This window comes from Capsicum annuum, chromosome 5 (genome assembly GCF_002878395.1).
Source record: "Capsicum annuum cultivar UCD-10X-F1 chromosome 5, UCD10Xv1.1, whole genome shotgun sequence".
Taxonomy (NCBI): Eukaryota; Viridiplantae; Streptophyta; class Magnoliopsida; order Solanales; family Solanaceae; genus Capsicum; species Capsicum annuum.
In genome coordinates this window covers 67654491-67678785 of record NC_061115.1, presented here as the reverse complement: position 1 = coordinate 67678785, position 24295 = coordinate 67654491, and the positions used below count along the sequence as shown (strand labels likewise).

Below are 24295 nucleotides of genomic sequence, written 5' to 3'. Positions count from 1 at the left end.
TGATCTCAATATCTCTAAGTTTAGCTTATTTAGTGCTTTGAGTTGTATTTTATTATTTTTCTGAGGATCTATCAAATATAGCCTCTTTACCCCATACATTCTATCCTACCCAAATTCCTCTCATGGGATTATACGTGGTATGTTGTTGTCACTTCTGCTATTATTGAATGGCTTCCATAGAATATCATAATATCTATCTTCTCAATCGTTCTTCAAACTGAAAGCTTTAAAACATAGGATGCAACTAAACATTGCAAGTAGACGTACTTGCCTTTTCTAGGACTCCAAAAAATAGAGTAAGTAGTGGGCTATTGCAAGAAGACCTGCTATGCTTGAGTGAAGATGTTGCCCTCATCTGAAAAAACTAATATAATTTGTGGACTATTGTAAGCTGACTTTGAATTCTAAGTAGAATCTACCTCTTCGGGTGTGTTCAGTTTTCTCCCATTACTTCTTTTCTTCACTTTGCATCCTATAGCATGTAGTGTCCATGTCAGTTTATAACATTGCCATCTTTTCTTTGAGTTCTTATTTAACTTTGATGGTTATAGTATTGGGTGGTGTTACTTGAAACTTGAGATTGATTTTGTTTGGTTAGATGTGTTTTTTGAGTTTTTTTTTGTGTTTTCGAAGATGGTAAATATATGAATGTCTTGTTTTTAAATGAATGTTCTCCTATCCCTGGCAAGAAGTGGGATGAATATGATTACGTCGAGATTGAGGAAGATGATGATCAAGAAGAAAGGCTGAGCATGGAGGCCAGAAACAAAAAATATCGAATTTGCTCCTATAGGGGGCTAAAACATTGGATTTAGTTTTTTTTCTTAATGTAAATAAGATGAACATAACTATCTTGAAAAACTTGACTCTAATATGTTTTATATATTTATCTTTTGCAAGTTAAAATCTAATGAGTATCTATCTAGCTTATCTTACATACTAAAAAACATCCTTGATGAAATAGTACTTTTGTATCTCATTTTCATTACAGAAAAGAATGATGTAATTCTCTTTCTTGGTCAAATTAAGGCTGCTCTTTGAGATATAAGAAACATGAATAATCTTTCTATTCTCATAATGCCTGACCACAAGGATAAGCCAGTTAATGATTTTCTCGAATGGCTTGCTTCAGCCTTTGGCTTTCAGCTAAAATATGCTGATCAAGACTCTTTATGTAGGTGTTCCAGAACTTATGGTTTTATGCGAACATGCTTAAGTGGCCATAAATTGTTGCGCCATTTTGTATACACAAATATTTGTTCCTACCACTTAAAAGTTAAATTCCAAGTTCTGAAAGGGTACAATGTGTTGTACAAAAAGTGATGCTGAATGAATATTCAATGTTCAGTTCAACTTTTCGACAATATAAATTTTCATTATGAAAGTATATTATTTTAGATGGTAAATTTGGGTTAAGGATATGTTTGTGTCACTATTTTTGGAGTTGTAAAGGTAAAGTTGAGTGGAAGGAGTACTAACTGAATCTCCTAAGATTTGAGATTATGTACTGGAGGGAGCAAATGACTAGATAGGGAGTTCAAATCTAACTAACTACAGGATAAGTTGCTTGGATTCTTCAAAAATATTGCTGCACCCGAGTCAAATCCTTCAAAATACACTATTTTGGGAGGATCCGACACGCACCCGTCGCTATTTTCTAAGGGGTCATTTGATAAAATGTATAAGATAATACTGAATAGGATGTATTAGTAATATTGGGATTAGTAGTGCTGGGATTAGTAATACTGAGATTAATAATGCTGGGATTATTTTTATGCAGTGTTTGGTTTGATGTATTGAAAACAATATGTATTGTTACATTTTAAAAAGAATATTGTTTGTTACAAAAATACTCTCAACATATAATAATTTTGTATATTTACTTTGCAAAGATTTTTTTTTTTTAAAATCAACAATATAACTATAGTAATAACTTACTTTGGAATTTTATGATTTAATCATTCACTTGCAAGAATTGTTTTTGTTATCTTTTCTTTATTTGTTCATCATTTGGTTGTTGTTCGTACTTTATGGTGTTCTTAAGTTGGAGGGAAGTACGTGTAACATTTGAATAGGACAATTGAGTCATTGTTAACATAAAATTGTGTTCCGTAAAGTGATAAATATAAGCAAAAAAATATTTTATTTGTGATATATTCTATTTACAAAATTAAAGCTTTATACAACCATGCAATTTGTTTTTGGGCTTTGACCAATAAGTATTTTTTTAAGTTAATGGAGTAGTTTTTTTTTATGATTAAATTATTTGGAGGGATATTATCATCTTGAAAATTGAAAAAAAAAACTCACATTGAATAAATTAAAAAAGATTTAGAAAACATTTAAAAGAATTTGAGGGTATTTTTGTCTTTATTCATATTTATCCATGGATTGTAATCCATGGATTACTAATCCTACCAAATTGGGTGTATTAGTTATACACCCTATAATACCATGTAAGGTGTATAACTAATCCATGTATTAGTTATACAATTCTCCTTAGTTGCTATCAAATATTGTATTAGTTTATCCCATATTTTAATATATGGATTAGAAAAATAACCCCCTACCAAACGGCTCCTAAGAGTCCAAGCAACATAGCCTATAGGGACCATATAGGTGAGTATGAAAATTTTTAAGAGAAAGAGATACAGAGAGTATTACTAATGCCACAAACACCTATTCATTAGTACTACCTATGATGTAATTTTTTCAATTTACAAATGAATTTTCATTCGGATACCACAACAACTTAGGTTATGGGAACGTTTATCCTGATATCTTTTGTGTCGGTCTTTTTTGAATAAAATAGTCTTATCATATATTATGTACTGCATAAAATTCCAACATATCCTTCAAGGGTAACACCTAAATGTGAATCCTGATTGGAAAGATGAAAAAAATGTGTTTTATACTCAGATTTTGAACTTCTAAACTAATTTAATCATTAAATTTAATTTAACAGGTGTTTGATCGTGAATACTCAAAAGATTGATTACAGCAGGAAAAATGCATCTACTATTGTGGGATTTATAGATAGTATATGTACTAATGTAAATAGGCAACTGACACTATGATATGTGAATATAATATGAGCATCCAGTAGTATGGTATTCCCGTGGTTGTATAAAACAAACATTTAGTATCTTATGATATGTCCATGATAGAGATATTGTTATATATTGAAATGTATTTATTTAATATAATATGGAACAGTTAGTTTATATTGATCTTTATATGCAACTTGATTATTATATTAGAATCATAGAAAAATTATACGTTGTGCCCGTGCAAAGCACGAGCATACCTATCTAGTAGTATGGTTACTAAGAGAACCACATTTGTTGTGCTTGTTTCTTAAAATGTATGGTATGGTATTGTTTAACTTCATGGTTTGGTAATCATGAAATTCCTCACTTTATGTAACCACCAATTTGGTGGTATCTCATGTTTTTTTTTTTCAATTGTGCACTTATTTAATATTATATAATCTTATTTTACCTTTTACCTTATATTATTTAACTTCACCTCCTACCCCGACCTCTACCCCATCAACCCCATCCCTTTTCCAAAAAAAAGTTATTTTTAAAATTTCTTTTATTAGAAAATTTTAAACTTTTTTCTTATCTCACCCTTACCAAACCCCCACCCCACAATTATTTTTTAAATTTCTTTTAAAAAAATTAAAACTTTTTCTTACCTCACCCTCACCCACCCCTACCCCTACTCCACCACTTACCAGTCCCACCTCCTGTCACGATCCAAAATTTATAGTTCATGATGACACTTGTCATGGTGAACCTTGACAAGTAAGCCTATCATCCAAACCAACACACGAGGGAAAAAATACAACAATAACCCCAAGGTAAGGCTTCAAGAATGAACCGAACCCTAAAAATACAATAAATGCAAAAAGAAACATTAGAATGCATCCATAACTCTAAAAATCAGGTGTCAACAGTATACAAACGTATCTAGTACAACAAATCCAAATAAAATACATGAGATATCCAAATACAAGGAAAATTCTGACTTTGAAATAAAAATAAATACATAGTCTATCGAGAAAGGTAGTAGAAGACATCTGGATGCCTGAAAACCATCAACTACCTTGAAAGCTCCGATAGTTGCCTGAGTCACGCAACGTGGGGCACACCTGAATCTGAATCTGCACCAAAAGAGTGAAGCAAGAGTGAGTACGGTCTATTTGTACTCAGTAGGTGTCATAGTCCGACCGAGCAAAATAAAAAATAAACTATACAAAATACATACTAAGGGCACGTCACCTGCAATCAGAAAATATCCCACAACGATAGCCACTTGCACTAACAGTTATGATATCTATATATCTCTCTATATATATCAAATACAACAACAATATAACAAGTATAACACAGTATATAATATGTCACATATGAGTACAAATAGAGAAGAACATGTATATACAATGTGATCAAGTATAAATAACGGGATAGAGAAAGTAGATATATAATAATTCAATATGGAAATTTAATCACTACATCAACACAATAAAGCAAGGTCAATGTATAAGATGATGATGCCAATGATGATGATGATTATAATGATGATGTTGGCACATAGCCTTGAGATTTGCACACAACCTTAAAATTAGCACACAACCTTAAAAATGGGCATACAGTCTTCTAGTGTTTCCAGTATATCCAATGTTTCTTAGTATTTCCAATGTTTCTCAGTATTTTTAATATTTTTAGTGTTTTCAAAGAATATACATAACATAAGACACAAACTAAATACACATACATGAAAATAAGTATAGATAAAGTAGTAAAACAAAAAGGGAAATGATGCGTATGATGACATGAGAATAAAGATGCAATATTTTCAATCATTCAAAATGAGTATTTCTACAACCAACCACAATTTATTTCCACAACTAAGTACAATGTTACATTTTTACAATCACGTGAGCTAATACCCACTCATTATTTCCACTATCTATGAATTTTCCACATGATTCATGTGCCCGCAAAGTATGAATATATCACAACATGCCAAAATCACCATAATAGATATTTACAACAACACAATATAATTATTCACATATATTCCAGGATATCAACATAACATAAGATCCCGCACGGTCACACATATCACATGATATCTCAGATTTAACAATTACATCACATTCAAGCCCCCACATGGGTATAACATATAGATAGTCATATTTCATGATTGGTTTCCACCCTTAGCATGCATTTTGTAACATCATTTACTACTCAACCCAATTTGAAAGAGTTAAGCCATAACCTACCTAGAATACCGAAATCGGTCTGCTTCACTTTGAATCCACGACCTTACTTTTACGAATGATCCCAAACTCCACTTAAAAAATAAAATATAAAATCTACGCATCAATACAAAATCAACAATGCCCATATTGACTACTTTTGATTCGGGGTCAAAACGAATCCCCGAAATGATTTTTTTAAAAAGAAGGGCAAAATCATAACTTTACTTCAAAAATGTGTTTCCCATATATTTAGGAATCTATAGATCAAAATTCAAGTAAAAAAAAAGGTTCAAATAAAAAAAACTCATTTTTAAACTTTATCGAATAAAATCTTTGAAATCCGAGTTAAAATGAAGAATCGAAGTTGTTTTAAAGGTTAAATTGATGAAAAATTTGTCATTATAAGAGTGGAAGGGAGTGAAATTAGGGTTTAAAATCGAGCCCTGGAATTTTTGGTGTTTCGAAAAATTAATCAAGAAATTACTAAGAAAAGAGGTGATTTCTTACCTTAAATCCGTAAGAGAATCAAGAAATAGATGTTAATCTAGCTTTTCAAGCACCCACAAGCTTCACTTTTAAGTTTTTACACTATTTTAGAATTTAAATCTCAAGAGGTAAGATGAAAAATGAGCAAAATGGGCCCAAAAAGCTGCTTTAACAGTACAGATTTTTTTGCACCAGCTATTGAAAAAGCTATTTTTTAAAGTCCAATTCGGCTTCGACAGGGTGGCCGAAATTCATTTGGAGTCTGATATATGCAACTAAACTATGTAACCATACTAAATTCGTTGCATCGGACTTAATGGAGATATCATATTTTTGAAAAAACATCATTTTCACAAAGTTGGCCCCCGAAACTCGAAATTATAATTTTCCAAATCGAGGGTCGAAATGAGATTTAAAAGCCATAAAATCACATCAAATATGTTACCACCCTAATGTTGACGTTCCAGACGCATTAGTTAAGTTGGATTTTTCATACGAGGTCATTTTGATTAAATATGGGTCCCACACCCATATTTCTAACTTTCCAACTTTCCGACCAATAGGTCGAAATGAGTTCAGGTGCATCGGGACCCAAACCAAAGGTTTACCTAGCCTAAAATCGATATTCCAGAGCTGTCAGTGCAGTTCGTTCATCCATCCATCGCATAGATCAAAAGATATTTACATATGTTCAAAATAAGATTCTTGAAGTCATCAAAAATCACAATATCGCATAAATGGTACCAAATAGCATTCAGAAACCTTGCCAATCACCCCACACCTCAAAAATACCATAATGAAACTATGGAGAAAGGTAAAATAGTCAAATCATACATAAATACACATTTCATATATTTCATCAAATTTTTAGGTCGTTACATCATCCATCACTAAAATCTAGTTCGTCCTGGAACTAAAAACAAAAAAAGTACCTGAATTAACAAAGAGATGGGGATAAAAACTACCTATATCAGACTCGACCTCCCAAGTAGCCTCATCTATAGGTAGATGTCGTCAGTGAACCTTAACCACTAGGATGACTCTAGAGCACAACCAATCTCATATCCCTAGCTAAAATGGAGATCGACTCCTCAACAAATGACAACCGCTCATTAACTGAACTATCTCTCAATGAATAACATGGGACTCATTTGGAATGTAACAACAAAACATAGAACATGAAAAACTGGATGAACAACCACTAGATCTGGGGGCAAATCTAACTCATAGGCCATATCACTAATAGTTTGAAGAATCTCAAATAGACCAACATACCCGAGGCTTAGCTTACCGTTCTTTTCAAACCTTATCATACTATTCATAGGTGAAACTCGATGGAAAACACGTTTCCCAACACTAAATCTTAAGGAACTGTCATAACCTAAACCAAGGCCTGGCCGTGATAGGTATCTCAAGTCAAATAAGGACCAGAGACCAGCCCGTTCACCAAGCAAAATAGAACACAATACCCCCAATAATGGATAAATTCCAAACATATAACAGATAATCTCAAAGAATTTAAGACATGTCTATAATCGATAATTGGTAACCGACCAAAAACAACCAACAAACATCACCCAAGTCCACAGTAATCCATAAAGCCCTCTAACAAAATCAAATCAATAAAGATCTGGGATACGCCCCCGACTCTGATAATGGCAATGTTAATGTTAATATGAACTCTTCAATTCTAGTCTATAAAAGAAAGTTGATGTAATGACCAAGTCTTTCAGAGAATGAAAGCTCACCACTTTACCATCAACGACTGACGTACCGAGCTGATCCACCTAACATTACGCAGAAAAAGTAAAAGTATCTCCGGTTCTTGTATCGCATGGGGATACATTATCCGGAGGTGGTTAGTGGGTTGAGCACAAGCATGTAACTCAATCTTGGAAAAGTACTTAACACCTTGAAGCTGATCATAGAGATCATCAATCTAAGGAAGATGATACTTTTTCTTAACGGTTACCTTATTCAATTAGTGGTAATCAATGTATATTCGAAGAGAACTATTCTTCTTACGTACAAAAAGAATGAGGACACCCCATAGAGACACACTTAGGCGAATAAAACTGTAACAATTCGGGACTACCTCCTAGTCATCACACGATACTTACGACCTCAAAAGACTACAAGCTAACCCATGAATGATATCTGCTGTGAGCGCTGAATAATAATACTGTAATTAATGTAAAATGGGCTGAAATGCCATAAGGTTCAAAACATATAAAATACTAATAAAATATAACATCTGTAAAACTGAATACTATCTAAAAATCTAGTCTAAAAAACCTCTAACTGAATCTGTCTCAAAGTGGAGTTGATGGGATAATCCCCCAAATAACTCCATTTACTGAACTACTATATCTACTAAAATATGAAATAATAGAATATCCTCGAATGATGAGGACTCACTGCTAAATCTATTGTTGCTGTCCGAATCTGAATCTACTATATGTGGTTGGGAACCTGAGCATCCAAACCTATGATATAAAATATCATAGCACAGGAAAGTATGCATCAGTACGTGGGAATATACTGGTATGCTAAATGGTAAGGTTGAATGCAAAGGATTATATACATAAACAGTAACTGACTGAATGATATAGAGTAACTGAATATGAGAGTTCATGGATAACTGAAACTACCGTAAATATAGAGTATGCAATACTATACATATATGTACACTATAACTGAGTTTTTCTGAAGCTAAGTACTGAGTTATGATAACTGAGTAACTGATATCTGAAGTTACTGATAACTGATTTACTGATACTGATTGACTGTGTTTAATAGTCCTAATTCTATTAAACTAAGTTGAGTTCTAAACTGAAAACTAAAACTAAAACTGTGAGAGGTAATTATCTAACGACATACCCCAATCTGAGCTAATCGGGATCCAACTTATAACCCTAATTAAAAAGGTGTTAGCACTGTGCCACGAGTACTAACAACTGCTGTGGAGTCAGTCCTAACTAACGAATAACCCCTGAGATCAGTCCTTAACTAGCGGGTGATCCCTGAGTATGTCAGTCCTATTTAACGGGTGATATCTCTTAACCTACACTGGCTACGTAGTTATGAAACTTAGGGATTGCTTCTAGGGACCCAGTCCTGGCTAACGGGTGAGACCCCATCCCTAGGCTCGCTCGGTGCTGAATCCTACTCCTAACTGAAAGACTTTGATTTAATCATACTGAAGTAGACTATACTGATACAGAGTTTACTGAGTTTTCCTAAGTTCTGTAACTGATTGAGTTCTGTAACTGACTGAGAGTACTACTGATCGTGATATGACTGATACTATTCTGTCACTGACACTAGCTCTAGGTAAATAACTAACTTGTTGGGTATTAAATACCCCCTAACTCGATTGCATGAAAAGTAAAGCAAAGCATCATCTTGAATACCATAACAATGTTCACTTGGTCATAATTCATTCATAGAGACATTTCATCAAACACTTGTAATACATTAACTTGTACATGGATGGGGAATACATGTTAGCATGATATAATGGCATCATTTCATTCTCATAATCAATTTATCAAACACATAAGAAACATACTTAGTTCATTAAATCATAAACACTTAGGGTTAACATGGTTACAATAATCAACTTGTAAATTGAAGGATTTATCATGAATATCATGTAATTCAACACATACTAGAATAAATTCTTAGAGCTTGTAATCTAAATCATGGATTAAAACTCAAACAACATCATGAATATGAATTCAATCTAATTCAAACATGGAAATCATAAATCAGAGATCTTGTATATTTAAAAAGGGATTCTTGGACTTTATGGGTGAAAGGAACCCATAGATGAAAACCTAACATACCTTGGAAGATTCTTGGAAGAAATCCTTAGACTTGTTCTTGATTTCTTAAACTAGGGTTTTTGCCTCTTTGAGAGAGAATGCTTTTTAATTTGGGGATGAATTGAATAATGAGTAGCTAAGGACGTTTTTAGGGATTAAATCCCATATCTGGGCATAATAAAATTATGGAAAAGGACTGTTTTAACCCTGGACGTCCTTTTACTTTTTTGTGAAAATTTTTCAAACTGCGCACCTGATGCGATGCGCCACTATTGCGTCGTACCACTGGAAAGTGGACAACTGAGAACTGGGCTTATGGCGCAACGCGGTGCCTCACTAGTTGCAATTTTGTTCATTAGCACGATGCGGTAAAATTGTGTTGCCTCACTGGAAATTAACAATTGTGAACTGGGTCTATAGCTCGATGCACCAATATCGTGAAGCAACACTAGATCCGATGATTGCAATTTGATCATGCTCCACGATGCGTTGATGGCTCAGGTGGCACACTGTCTTACTAAAATGGCTCTAACTCTTCGTTCGGGTGTCGAATTTAGGCAAACTTTATATCATTGGAAAGCTAATTGAATTTCCTACGCAATGGAAGACTCTAAACTGAAATATACTGAGTATTTAAATTTTTTTGTATGGGATTATTCATGTACTAAGACTTAAATTAAGCTAGAGAAATCTGGAGTATTGCAAAAACCCTTGTTAAGAAGATCTTTCAATTGCTCCTGAAGTTCTTCAACTCAGCTAAACCCATTCTGTAAGAAAGGATAGAAATAGGATAAGTGTCTAAAAGAAGATCTATCCCAAAATCAATCTCCCTATTAGGAGGAATGCCAGGAAGATCATCAGGAAACACCTTGAGAAACTCACAGAACACCTAGACCAATTGCAATAATTTTTGAGCTCTAAGATAAGAAATTAATCTTTCCTTAGGAGCTAGGGAACTACCTTCTCACTCAACCACCAGTTCATTCGGGAATCAAAAACTAACCCTTCGAGCCGATAGTCAAGAGACGCATAGCATGAGTGCAACCAATCCTTCCCCCAAATCACATCAAAGTCTAACATGTCTAATTCAATCAGGTCCATAAATATATCCCTACCACGAATGGATACCATACAACCCCTATAGACTCTTCTAGCCATAATAGAGTCACCCGCTGGGGTGGACACAGAAATGGAATCAGGAATACACTCAGGACCAAAACCAAAATAAATAGACACATACGGGGTCACATGAAGCATCCCAGGTTTGGACCCTTAGAAAAATTTCCTGTAATCTGATTCTTTAAACCCAATACAATTCATGGTATGAGCCGTATGCTGGGGTACGAGTAGTGAAGTCCTATCATAAGTTGACCAATGTTAGTTAGTGGGATAGTTTTTGTCACTGGAATAGATATGGGTTAAGAGTGAGTGTCGTATGGTTAGGTACGAGTCATATAGGTGACTCGTAAGGTGGACAGTATTTGATCCTCTTGGTGTTACATTCTTCCAAAGATATAAATCATAGGTACGGATCGTATGATGAGGTTATGACTTGGTTGGATGAGTCATATATTTGACAATATCTGATCCATGGTTGAGGCTTGGTTATGATCGGGTGGGTATCAACCATAAGGGAGGTTATGACTTATAAGGAGGTCAGTTGTGACCGTATGTCGGGTTCTTATGGGATTTAAATAGGGGTATTTTGGATATTTTCCTACTTACCTTAATAAGGACCCATGACTTCTAATATACTTAGGAGGTTATTTACCCTAATATTTTACTCTTAAACACTTAAAAACTCTTTCTGAAGATATCATAATTCTCTCAAGAGCTTTTGGATCAAAAAGCTAGGGTTTCAACTAAGGAATTACTTTGGGGCTTGTCTTGGTGAATTCTTTCCATCAACCTTCTTGGTTTATTTCATGGTTTTTCTCTTGCATGATTATGGATTTCAACTATTGATTTGAGAGGTTTGATGTTAAATGCTTGGTTATGATTTTCTATGGTTTTAATTACGTTTTCTATGCATTAATGGTGGCTTTGTATAATTGAATTGCATGGTAATGGTTTAATGGTAATGGAATTTGGTGTTGGTTATATTATGCCCCCAAGGTGTTTGATAAAATCCTTATAAAGATATGTTTATTGCATTGGCTTATTTTAATGGAACTCTTGCTTGTTTTCAACTTATATATGAAACCTTAAATATTTTTCAATGGTTTACAAAGGTTAATGGCTAATTAGTTATGCTTGTGGAGAATATGTTTGTCTCCCAAGAGGTTTAATATGGCTATTGATAGGGCACTTGAATGTCTCCTTAATCTAAAGGGTTTGGCTATGGATAATGCTTGCAAGTATGGTGGTATGACGATACCACTGGTTTATTGAATAGCCTTGGTTAATAAATTGATAATTGGATTATTTGGACTTGGTTATAATTAGGCGCTAATGGTGGGAAGTGTAAGCTAAGCCGTCGAAGGTAGCGATCCTAGGGGGATCAAAATTAGAAACTTATACTTGTCGATATGACGATAGTCACATATGAGTGTCACATTTATAATAGAGGGATGTAATAGTCATCCCTGGGATATTTCTTGGTCATGTGACTACATGCAGTAGGACCCTTTCAGCAGAGGGAGCTGAACCCATATGGCCCGTGGGTGGTAGGTCGGTTAAGCTACATAACCCAGGTAAAGGTTTTAAATGGTATATTAAACCCGATACTCTTTCCTAATACTTATATATATATGTATGGTTGTTTGCATTGGATAGTTTTCAATTGGTTTTGATAACTGGCATTACTTTATCCTTACCTCGAGTTTCATGCTAGTGTTCACCCACTAACCTGTTTACTGGCGGTTGTATACCTATGCTATGTTGGAACTGGCTATTCGAATCCTCCACCATAGTACTTGATTTGGGGACAACTTATTTGACTAAAGTAGTGAGCTTCTATCCTTTGGAAAGGCATTATTTCATGTTGGACATTCTTAGACTTTTTACTTTCTTTTTGGATATTGGTTTTGGCCATGGTTGGGGGCATGTCCCAACAAAATATTTGTATTCTTTTGGATAGAGGCTTTGTGGTACTTCTGGGGGTTGGTATAGGCGGGATCAGTAGTGGTGTTAGCCTTGACATTGGAATAAGCTGGGAGGCTGGCATCATCGGACATAATTTCTCACTATTCTATCGTATTATATTTTAGGTTTGATTATCATATTATGTTTTGATATTTTCTAAATAGTTTTGTATGGTATAGTTGGTTGTTTTGGTATGGTTAGAATCAGTTGGGTCGGTCATGGTTGTGACCCTATTCTAGAGTCTTCATGAGAGCATTATGCAATTTTGTTATTTGCTCGAAATTCAACTCATCTAAGGCTATATAAGATGGTTGGGTTGGGTTAAGGGGGCGATCCCCTATCCTAGTTGGACTTGGGATACCTTATATGACAAGGCCTCGATTCAGGATGTGTCAAGTTAGTATCAGAGCCTAGGCTTATGGTCAATTAAGAGTCCATAAACCTGTGTCGAGTAGAGTCTCTTTTAGGGGTATGTAGCGTGCCACACTCATAAGGGAGAGGTTACAAGACATTTAGGAATATTTCACTTTCTTGGTATTATTTCTTCAAGCTTGACTTCTCAGTCCTGGAATCTTCTCTAATCCTTGTTTGTTCATCTTTTAGATCATGCCTCTTAGATCTGGAACACAAGGAAATTCTTTCTACCCCATTTGGAAGTGATGTTGAGGGAGCACATTCTACTCTCAGGTTCATCTTTGATCTCATGATCCTATTGCTGATTGTACCATAGTTTCTCCTATTCCTTCTGCTGCTCCTCAGGCCCCCTCAAGGAATCATGACGAATATGGAGTTTCGTCAGTCTATGCATGCTATTTCCTGACTGGTTACTGCTTAGGCTGAGTGGGGTACGACGAGCGTTGTGTCTACTGAGTCTTCTAGGCTTGGATAGTTTATTAAGATATGTCCTCTGACTTTATAGGAGTGAAGGTGGAGGAAGACCCACATACCTTTCTTAATGAGATGGATAAGATCTTTTGGGTAATGAGGGATACTAATGTGGAGGGAGTAAACTTTACAGCTTATCAGCTCAAAAAGATTGCTTATCTGTGGTATGGGGAGTGGGACAGAGATAAGGGCGATGTAGAAGAGGATAGTTTGTGGGAGGCCTTTTCTAATGCCATCATGGATTGGTTCTTTCCTCAAGAGTTGAGAGAAGCTAAGATGGAGGATTTTGTGAACCTCAGGCAAGGGAGAATGTCTATGAAGAAGTATGCTTTGAAGTTCCATCAGTTGTTGAGGTATGCTCTTGATTTGGTGGCTGATACGAGGTCAAGAATGAGGAAGTTTTCTTCTAGGATGAACAGAGATCTGATTCTAGAGAGCAAAACTGTTTTTCTTATAAAAGATATGGACATGTCGAAGCTGACTGTTCATGTGTAACAAGTTGAAGATGAGAAGAGAAGGAAGGCTGATTATAGAGATAGGCAGGGAAATAAAACAGGTTTTCTGATCAGGAAAGTGTCAGTCTCAAGGTGGTTGAGATGGTGGGAAGTGGCAGAAAAAAAGTGTGGAAGCTCTAGTTCCTTCTCTACTGCTAGTGCTCCTTTCCCCCAACAGTCGAGTAACAAGAGTCATCATGGTGGTGATAATTCTCGAGCACAGGGAGCCAGTCTCAGGCAAGCAGAGGGTAGTCTATTTCTTCGTATCCTCTTTGTCAGTTTTGCAGTCGTTCTCATCGAGGATTCTGTGAGGAGGGGAGGGATAAGTGCTTCAAGTATGGCCAAGTAGGCCATCAACTTAGGGGTTGTCCGTCTAACAAGGTCGCTATGGGGGTGAATAAGATTCCAATGGCTTCATCTTCTGTTCCTACACCCGGCGGTATGGCATCTGCTTCTGTTACTGCTCCCGGTTCCAGTGATGGTTGAAATAGATTGTATGTTTTGGCATCTCATCAAGAATCAACGGTATCGCCTGATGTTGTTACTGGTATGGTACAACTTTTCTCTCGTGACGTATATTGTTTGCTTGATCCAGCTTCTTCCCTTTTCTATGTGACTCTTTATATAGCTGTGTCTTTTGGTTTCATTTCGGAGATTATTTCAAACCATTTTCTATTTCTACCCCAGTAGGAGATCCAGTTATTGCTGAACGGGTCTATAGGGGGTGTGTGGTATCTTTGAGTAGTAGGCAGACTTCAGCGGAATTGTTTAAGTTGAGTATGGTAGATTTTGATGTAATCTTGGACATGGCTTAGTTGCATTCTTGTTATGTAAATTTGGATTGTCGAACCCGTAGGGTCATCTTTAGGTTCCCTGGTGAGTTAAAAATAGAATGGGAAGGTTGTTCCTTAGCACCAAGGGGGAAGTTTATTTCTTATCTTAGAGCTCGGAGGTTAATCTCTAAGGGTTGTCTTTATCTCTAAGGGTTATTCCTTAGCACTAACAGTTCTTATATATGTGTGTGTATGTATATATATATGTATGTATGTATATCAAATACAATAACAATACAACAAGTATAACACAATGTCACATATGAGTACAAACATAGAAGAACATATATATAAGGTGGACAAGTATAAATAACAAGATATAGAGTAAGTAGACATATAACAATTCAATATGGTGATTCAATCACTACATCAACATAATAAAACAAGTGCAATGTATTAAGATGATAATGCCAATGATGATGATGATGATGATGACGATGATGTTGGCACACAACCTTTAGATTGGCACACAACCTTAATATTGGCACACAATCTTAAAATTGGCATACAACCTTAAAATGGGCAGACAACCTTAAAAATGGGCACACAACCTTCTAGTGTTTCCAGTATTTCCTGTGTTTCTCATTATTTCCAATATTCCTCATTATTTATAATATTTTCAGTGTTTCTAAAGCACATGCATAACATAAGACACAGATCAAGTACACATACATGACACCAAGTATATATAAAGTAGTAAAACAAACAAGTGAGATGATGCGTATGATGACATGAGAATGAAGATGCAATGCTTACATCCATTCAAAATGAGTATTTCCACAACCAATCCACAATTTAATTCAACAACCAACCACGATGTTACAATTCCACAATCACGTGAGCCAATATCCACTCATTATTTCCACTATCCATGTATTTTCCACATGATTAATATGTCCACAAAGTTTGAATATATCATGACATGCCAAAGGCACCACAATATGCATTTCCAACAACACAATACAATTATTCACATGTATTCCAGGCTATCAACATCATATAAGACCCCAAAGAGTCACACATATCATATGATATCTCAGATTTAATAATTACATAACATTCATGCCCCCACACGGACATAACATATAGATATCCATATTTCATGATTGGTTCCACCCTTAAAATGCATTTTGTACCATTATTTACTACCTAACCCAGTCTGAAAGAATTAAGTCATAACCTATCTCGATGCCAAAATCGATTGGTTACACTTTGAACTCATGACCTTACTTTCCACGAGAAATTTGGAACTCCACTAAAAATATAAAATATGAAATTTATGCCTCAAAATAAAACCAACTCCCATATTGACTATTTTTGATTTGGGGTCAAAACGGACCCTGAGACGGATTTTCGAAAAAGAAAGGCAAAATCATAACTTACTTCAAAACGTGTTCCCCATGTTTTTGAAAACCCACAAATGAAAATCCAAGTTAAATTGAGTAAAAAGCGAGGTTCAAATCCAAGAAAAATTATTTTTAACCTTTACCGAATAAAATCTTAGAAATTCAGATTAAAATCAAGAATTGGAGTTGTTTTGAAGGTTAAATTGATGAAAAACTAGTAATTATAAGATTAAGATATTATTCAAGTGAAAGGAGTGAAATTGAAATTTAAAATCGAGCCCTAAGATTTTTGAGATTTTGAAAAATTAGTCAAGAAATTACTAAGGCGATTTCTTACCTTAAATTCATGAGAGAATCAAGAAATAAATGTTAATCTAGATTCTCAAGCACCCACAAGCTTCACTTTTAAACTCTCACACTATTTTAGTGTTTAACTGTCAAGAGCTAAGATGAAAAATGAGCAAAATAGGTCCAAAAAGTTGCTTTAATAGTGCAGATTTTTTTGCAACAGCTATTGAAAAAACTATTTTTGTAAGTCCAATTCGGACTTCGATGGGGTGCCCGAAATTCGTTCGGAGTTCGATATACACAAATGAACTATGTAACTACACTAAATTTGATAGTACAGACTCAATGACAATATCAGAATTTTGAAAAAAATGTTGTTTTTACAAAGTTGACCCCCAAAACTCGAAATCACAATTTTCCAAATCGAGTATCAAAATGAGATTTAAAAGCCGTAAAATCACACCAAATATGTTACCACCCTAAAATCAACGTTTTGGATGCGTTGGTGATGTCAAATTTTTCCATACGAGGTCGTTAATGTGGATCCCACATCCATATTTTCAATTTTCCAACTTTCTGACGAACTGTCGATGTAGACTCATAATTTTGTCCCTTCGAAAGATTATTTTTCACCTATTTACCTTATTCTACCGTGTACCCCCAACCGTGAAACTATCCTTCGTAAAAGAATTAAAAATAACAAACTCCCTCCCAAATTTTATCCCATCCTAACCCCTTTACACCTCATCCTAACAACCTACCCCACCCTACACCCTACGTTACCTCACCTGCTACCCCTTACCCCACTAACCCCCTCACGTTTTTGATCCCTTAGAGAAGAAAAGAAAAAGAAAAGAGGGGACCACATCCATATACTCCCAATTAACCATAACAAACAAAAGGGATAGGGACACCTCACATGATCCCCTCATTTCCCATATTTTCACAACAAAGACCTTACTCGTGGGCCACACAACAAAGGAATTCATTCTGAATTTCCATTTAAAACAAGAATAAAGAGGGGGGAGTCCACCTTTTCCTTTCTTCTTCTTCACGCACTCTCAGAACCCCTCACAGAAGACACACACCCCTACACAATAAATCGTACACGCACAGAAGGACGGTGAGGAAATCGGAGGGAGAGATTAAGAGAGGAGAGTGGCGAGAGAGAGGAGAAAGAGAGAAAAAATAGAGAGAAATAGCAGTTTTTGTTCTAATTTTCGGTGAAATTTCATCAAAAAAAAGTTCACATACCGACCAAAGAGCAACCTTTATCGGATCTGATCGTTTCGGACAAACCATCGAGAAACATTGGAGACCAGAAATCCAAAACCACCAAAATCCACCAGGAAACCTCACCGAAAAATGTTCTAAAACCCAACCAAAAATTGACCCATGTTTTTCGTCCCATCGCATCGTATCAGAAAATTCCAGCAGTGATGTAAATGGATGCGCAATTTCATTTGTGACTCAAATCTTGGTCAGAGTTAGGTGTCATTGTTTGGGTTTTCCTTTTGAGTTATCCCGAGTCTCTTTTTGAATTAAATTTTGAGGGATTTTTTTTTGCTATAATTGGTTCATAGTTGAGATTTCGGTGTTCGTTAAGGTTCCAATGAGGTTCAGATCATGAGATCTGGTCAGCTGCTTGGTTTGAAATCAAAAGTGCGATCAAATAATAATCACAGTTCAAAACACTCAATTTAAGGTCTATCTTTCTCATCTTACTCTTAGTTAATTCTTGGTTTTTATGTGATTGATTGATATCGTCTAAAATTTTCTTTTATTCTGTGTGTGATGTGAATGATGGGTGTTATATTATATTGATGGTAGACGGTTGAAATTGTTAATCGTGAATTATGTAAATTTGGTGTTAAAATGGAGTTCAGGGTGGAATTGAGAAATTGATAAAAAGGGTGAATTTGGATGGATTAAGATTTGTTGATTTTGGTTTAATTTGGTTTAAGTATGACATTGTTGAATACGATAGTAACATGATTAGGCCGTTAAATCGATAGACAAACGTAGGTTGGGTAGGCAAAGTTTAGAATTTGTGGTTTTATTGAATGTTTGGAATTTTGTTGAATGGTTTGGGTTTCTTGCATTGAAAAGATGTATTTATTCATCGGGGAATGCCCCGAGGCCATGTGTATATATTTATTCACCGGGGAATGCCCCGACGTATTATGTCTGCGGAAGACGTTCGAGATGAAGGCCCGAGCCATCGGGTGAGGCATTGGAACTTAGTCTAGGATTAATTTAGAATAGGATTTACATTTTCGTATTTTTCTATTTTTTGGGATTGTATAATTCGGACTGGACATTATTTTGGTTTCTAACTCTGTTTGATTTGTTTGTTTTCTTGTTTTGTGTGCTTTATACATTCGTAGTGTCTAACTAGCCGATACTCTCCACCAAGCGACCGTGGTCAAACCATGGGATCGAGGGGTGCCTAACACTTTCCCCTCGGTCAACAGAATTTCTTAGCTGAAATCTCTGTTTGTAAACCAGTTTTAAGAGTCAAAATATTTTGAAAAGGGATTTCCAAAGGTGACTTGGCACACCCGATCTATACCAAGTGGCGACTCTGAGTTTAAACGTAAATAGTCCTTTTTCGAAACAAATTTTCAATCTTTTGTCATTTTAATAATAAAACCCTTTTGACCTTTAAATATAATCTTTTTGGTGGTAAAAAAAGGGGTGTGAAAGTCGAAATGAGCTCGGGTGCATCAGGACCCGAATCAAAGGTCTACCTTGTCTAAAATCAATATTCCAAAGCCGATGGCGTAGTTTGTTCGGTCATCCATCGCAAGGATAAAAAATATCCACATAAGTCCAAAATAAGGCTTTTGAAGTCATCAAAACTCACATAAATGGTAACAAATAATATTCAGGAATCGTGCCAATCACCCCCACACCTCAGAAATACCGTAATGCAACTACAGAGAGGGATAAAAAAGTAAAATCATACAAAACACACATTTCACATATTTCATTAAATTTTTAGGTCGTTACACCTTCTCGCACCATTTTTTTTTAAAGTTGTTTTTCAAAAAGATCATATTAACCCCCCCCCCCCCCCCCCCCCCCCCCCCCCCCCCCCCCACAAATCAACCCACAAAAAATATTTTTTTAAGTTGTTTTTTTTTTAAATTAAATTTTTTAAAAATCATAATTTTTTTCATACTCCATCCTCCTTATCTTATTCGTTCTTATTATTTTGTGTTAAACATATAAATATTTTTAGAGAAATATTTTCCTTTCAAGAAAATAAGTAAGAAAAAATTTATTTTCCTAGAAGTTTTTTTTTCGTATTTCATATTGAACACAACTGTAGCATACACAAAAAATACATTCAAACTTTGTACTTGTCGTTGGTGGTCACGTTTCAAAATATCAAAAGGAAATAAAATTTGTTACTAAAAAAAATGAACCCGATTACATTTATTTTGATCTACTTTTGTACTGATTTTGTTAAAATTTACTTGAATTTAACAACTTAATATATTTACATGGCATAATTTGTGACAAAATAGAAGGAAGAAAATTATTTTATTAACAATTATTGATAAATTTAACATTTATAATAATTAAGGGCATTTTAGTAAACTTACCATTTACGCTACAGTACCATACCGTCAAACCAAATAATAAAACTGTTGTTAAACAACAGTGAACAATACAGTCCATCCAAATATAGTATTATACTATACTGTACAGTACAATGTCATACCATACAGTACCCTACATTATGAAACCATGACAAACCACCATTCAAACAAAGTGTAAGTGGGATGTTTATTTAGATATTATTTAGCTCTTATAAATTAAGGTATGCAAAATTAGAAAAAATATAATAAAAAAGATAAATATGACCATAAGTAATGGACACAATATAAATATAATTTTTTTCCTTTTAAATATAAGTATTTGAATAAGTAATGGACACAATAGAAATATAATTTTTTCTCTCTTAAATATAAGTATTTGAAATTTACTTTGTGCATGACACAGTCATGATTAGGGGTCTTCATGATTGGATTAAAAATTAAATTGAACCGTGAACCAAATCAAATCGATTAAAAAAATTAATATTTGGTTTGATTTGATTTTAAATTTTAAAACCCGATAATATTTTATTTGATTTTGCTTTTACTTAAAAGTAGCCGAGTAAATAACCAAATCGAATTGATAAATTATATACATAAATTTTATAATTATTTAAATATATGAAGTTTTTCATAAATAGTTATAAATATTTTATAGCTTTTAATCATTTATTTGTGAAGTCTACCTCTTTCACATACACTACAACACTTTTAAGTTCTATTCTAAAAATATGTCCAGACCTAACAATCTAAATCTAATTATCTATATGTGGTGTGATATATTGTTGATTTTAATTTTCTTTGTTAAGATCCATCTACTCTTTAATGTCACGTCTTTTTGATTTTTGTAGGGTAAATCATTCTATTTTAATGTTGTATATTAGGTTTGTGGATGTTGGAGATGTGATGTGGAATAACCTCTATAGTTAATTAATTACGCAATTTAAACTTGCTAAAACATCGAAATAGTATTAAAAATTCTAGAAGATTTTTATACATTCATCTTGTAATAGTAGAGAGAAATTCCTTAATTCCTAATGTTCATTTGAAGTAGTTGTCTCAGGTCTCCATTGTTTTACCATTATCAAAAATTATCATTACTAGTTAAAAATTGAAAAATCGAATCAAACCGGACCAAATTGACAAAAATCAAACCGTTGATTTTTATTTTAATTTATTTGGTTTGGTTTTAGAAATTTAAGAACAAACTAAATTGATTTGGTTTTGGTCTTAATTAAGAATCAATCCAAATCGAACCATGAACACCTCTACTTATGATTACCATAAATATTTTATATACATAATATATTTTCTTACAAAATATTAATATTATATAATATTTGAGTATGATTGTTATGCAGGGAAATTTTACAAATAGAGTATTGCTATAATGAATGCCCTTATATAGATAGAATGTTATTATAGAGAAGTGAATATAACATGAAAATTGTTTTTTAAGAAAATTAGGTCATTATAATAAAATGCCAGAAAATTAGGTCATTCTAATAAAATGCCGTATAATGAGGTTTTGTCATAGAGAGATTGATTGTATAATGTTGAGATCGCTTGTCATATACCCAAGGCGGACCTAAGTTGAAATGATTCTCCAGCACCCGTTAAACCCAACGTAGAATAAGTATAATCTATATCTATAATCTATATAGCTATATAATCTATATATCTATATAATATATTAAAAGTGTAAAGACCTTTAGGAAAGTAATTTTAACTTTTTGTCCTTCATTAAAAGATTCCACAATAGACAAAATCGTCTTTTTACTATTTTACTCAAATTATTATTTAATTATTTTAATAATATTAACTATAACATTGAATTCTAAAATATATATGGAAAGAAAAAATTAAGAGTTGTAAAATATATGGTAATAAAAAAAAAATTTCGGTAAGAAGAATTAAAAAAATTACTTGGCTCCTAAGTTTTAGAAATCATAGGTGTGCCTGTTTTCTTTATTTTTTTTTTTTTAAAATAAGACAATGAAATCTATTTTAGATTACATAAAAAGCAAAACAAAAGTTTACAAATAACTTAAAAACGCACAACAAACAGGTAAGCAAAAAATATTTGTATTAGCTTAGTGTTTTAGAATGCATATTCTCCTAAAATTGATAGATATTTATGGGGAAAAAAAATATAAATTTATCATATTTAAATAATTTCTTTTTTGGAAAAAGAATTTGGACTTCTATAAATCAAAAATCCTTCTACAATAATACAATAACATCTTCAACGAACATATGGAACAAGATTATTTACTTTTGGACTTAGATCATTCTTCATTGTTTGCTTTAGAATTGTCTTTTACATCAAGAAATATTTTTGTAATATTTAATTTAGTTTGAGGTGCATTGATTTTGTAGGTATCTTAAAGATGTATATATATATAAAGTTGATGATTCAAATTTTGAAAGCTGATTAATTTCACATGACAATTTTTAGTTTTGAATGATATAAATTATTGTAGCTTTTCATTTGTTTCATTTCTTTGTCTTCTTTTATGATATTTAATTTATCAAACTTTACGACAAAGAAAAATTAGTATGATGAAAGGCCTAACTAAATCTGACTTCTTGATTTTTTTTAAAGATTTCTAATCAATAGTTTGTAGGTTTTTTACCGTAAAAAATATAACGATGCAACAAAGCGAGACAACGAGCAAATGTTTCTCCAAAAGTATTCACAGTAAGGAAGAGCTGATAAACGTTTCTCCAAAAGTATCCATGATAGAGTAAAAATTTAACGTTCAGTAGAATTCTTGGGTTTATTTGGCAGGACATAGAAAGCACGAGGTTTGACTAAATTAAACTCACCCTTTAATATTAGCTTTTTTGGTAATAATATTTTGAAAGGTGTAATTGGGAATATTGATAATTATATGAGAATAATTTCTCTTTTGGTTAAATTTTTTCAATATATATTTTACATTACTTGAATTAAAAAGTAGTGGTTGATAGATGTTGCCACTAAGATAAGTTACAGATGCTAGGCATTATGTTTCGGTTTCGGTTAAATATGTGTTAGCACTAGAACCATGCGAATTAAAAGCTCTTTAGACGTTCGTTTTGATTTATGCATTTTTTTTTTGCTAATTTGCGTAGTTGAAAATTGAATCATAATCTGAATGACATTAAATTTAAAATTTTGCATGTGAATTAATTAATCATTTTTTTCATAGTATGGAATGTCATCAAAGTCCATATGCAACTCTCTAAAGATTTACTCCCTTCATCTCAAAACAAGTGTAATCTTAGCAAAAATCACATCCATTAAGACATTATTATATAAAATATGTAGTTTATTAACTATTTATATTCAGTAAATGTTTCTTGAAAATTGACCATACTATAAATTTTTTTTTTGAATTTCTAAAATAACAATTATTTTGAATTAAATTTTTTAATAAAGTAATATTTATTTTTTATATGAAGAAAATATTCTTAAATTTCTACACGAGAAGTCATGTTCATGATAACATCCTTATTTACCTTTAATAGTTGATTGGCTTAAAAGAAACTCAAACATTAGTTCTCAATTTTTCTAAAGATGTAAGTTATCACTTCAAATCAATGTAATGCGCGATGAAATGCACATTATCATTAATATTTTATTTTATTTTATACAATACATAATATGTTTTTTAAAAATATAAATATTATAAAATTTTTAAATATATTGTTAAAGTGAGGTAATTTTATAAAGAGTGTACCACCATAATAAATGCCATTATTGTTATAGGTAGAATTTTGTTATAGAGAAGTAATATATAATATGAAAAATCGGTTTCAAAGAAAATCAAGTCGATATAATCAAATACCGTTATAACCATGGGCTATTTTAGAGAGGTCTATATATATTATTAAGAGAAAAATATTTGAAATATATCAAAATTTTGGTCAAATTTGTTGTAACATGCCTCAACTTTATGAGGGTCCTATGACCCTCCCTAGACTATTTATTACCGCAGAGGTCCTATTCAGATCCTCACACGCTCAATGTGCGTGATTCACGCAGTGGTCCAACTAAAAAATATATGCCACAGAAATATGATAATAAATAGTCTAAGGGGGGTCATAGGCCTCCCGCAAAGTTGATGTGCGTTACAACAAATTTCTCAAAAGTTTAGGTATATTTTAGACTTTTTTCCTATTATTTAAGT

The 24295-nt window shown here is 33.3% G+C and overlaps 1 protein-coding gene across 1 annotated transcript; it reads left to right on the top strand.

The window, feature by feature from the left end:
• The first annotated feature begins 13569 nt into the window (after positions 1 to 13569).
• LOC124898507 lies at positions 13570 to 14534 on the top strand. The gene is made up of 3 exons (XM_047412146.1): positions 13570 to 13762; positions 14054 to 14285; positions 14336 to 14534. The coding sequence occupies exons 1-3, from the start codon at positions 13570 to 13572 to the stop codon at positions 14532 to 14534; spliced, it is 624 nt and encodes a 207-aa protein (XP_047268102.1).
• Positions 14535 to 24295: the final 9761 nt, after the last annotated feature.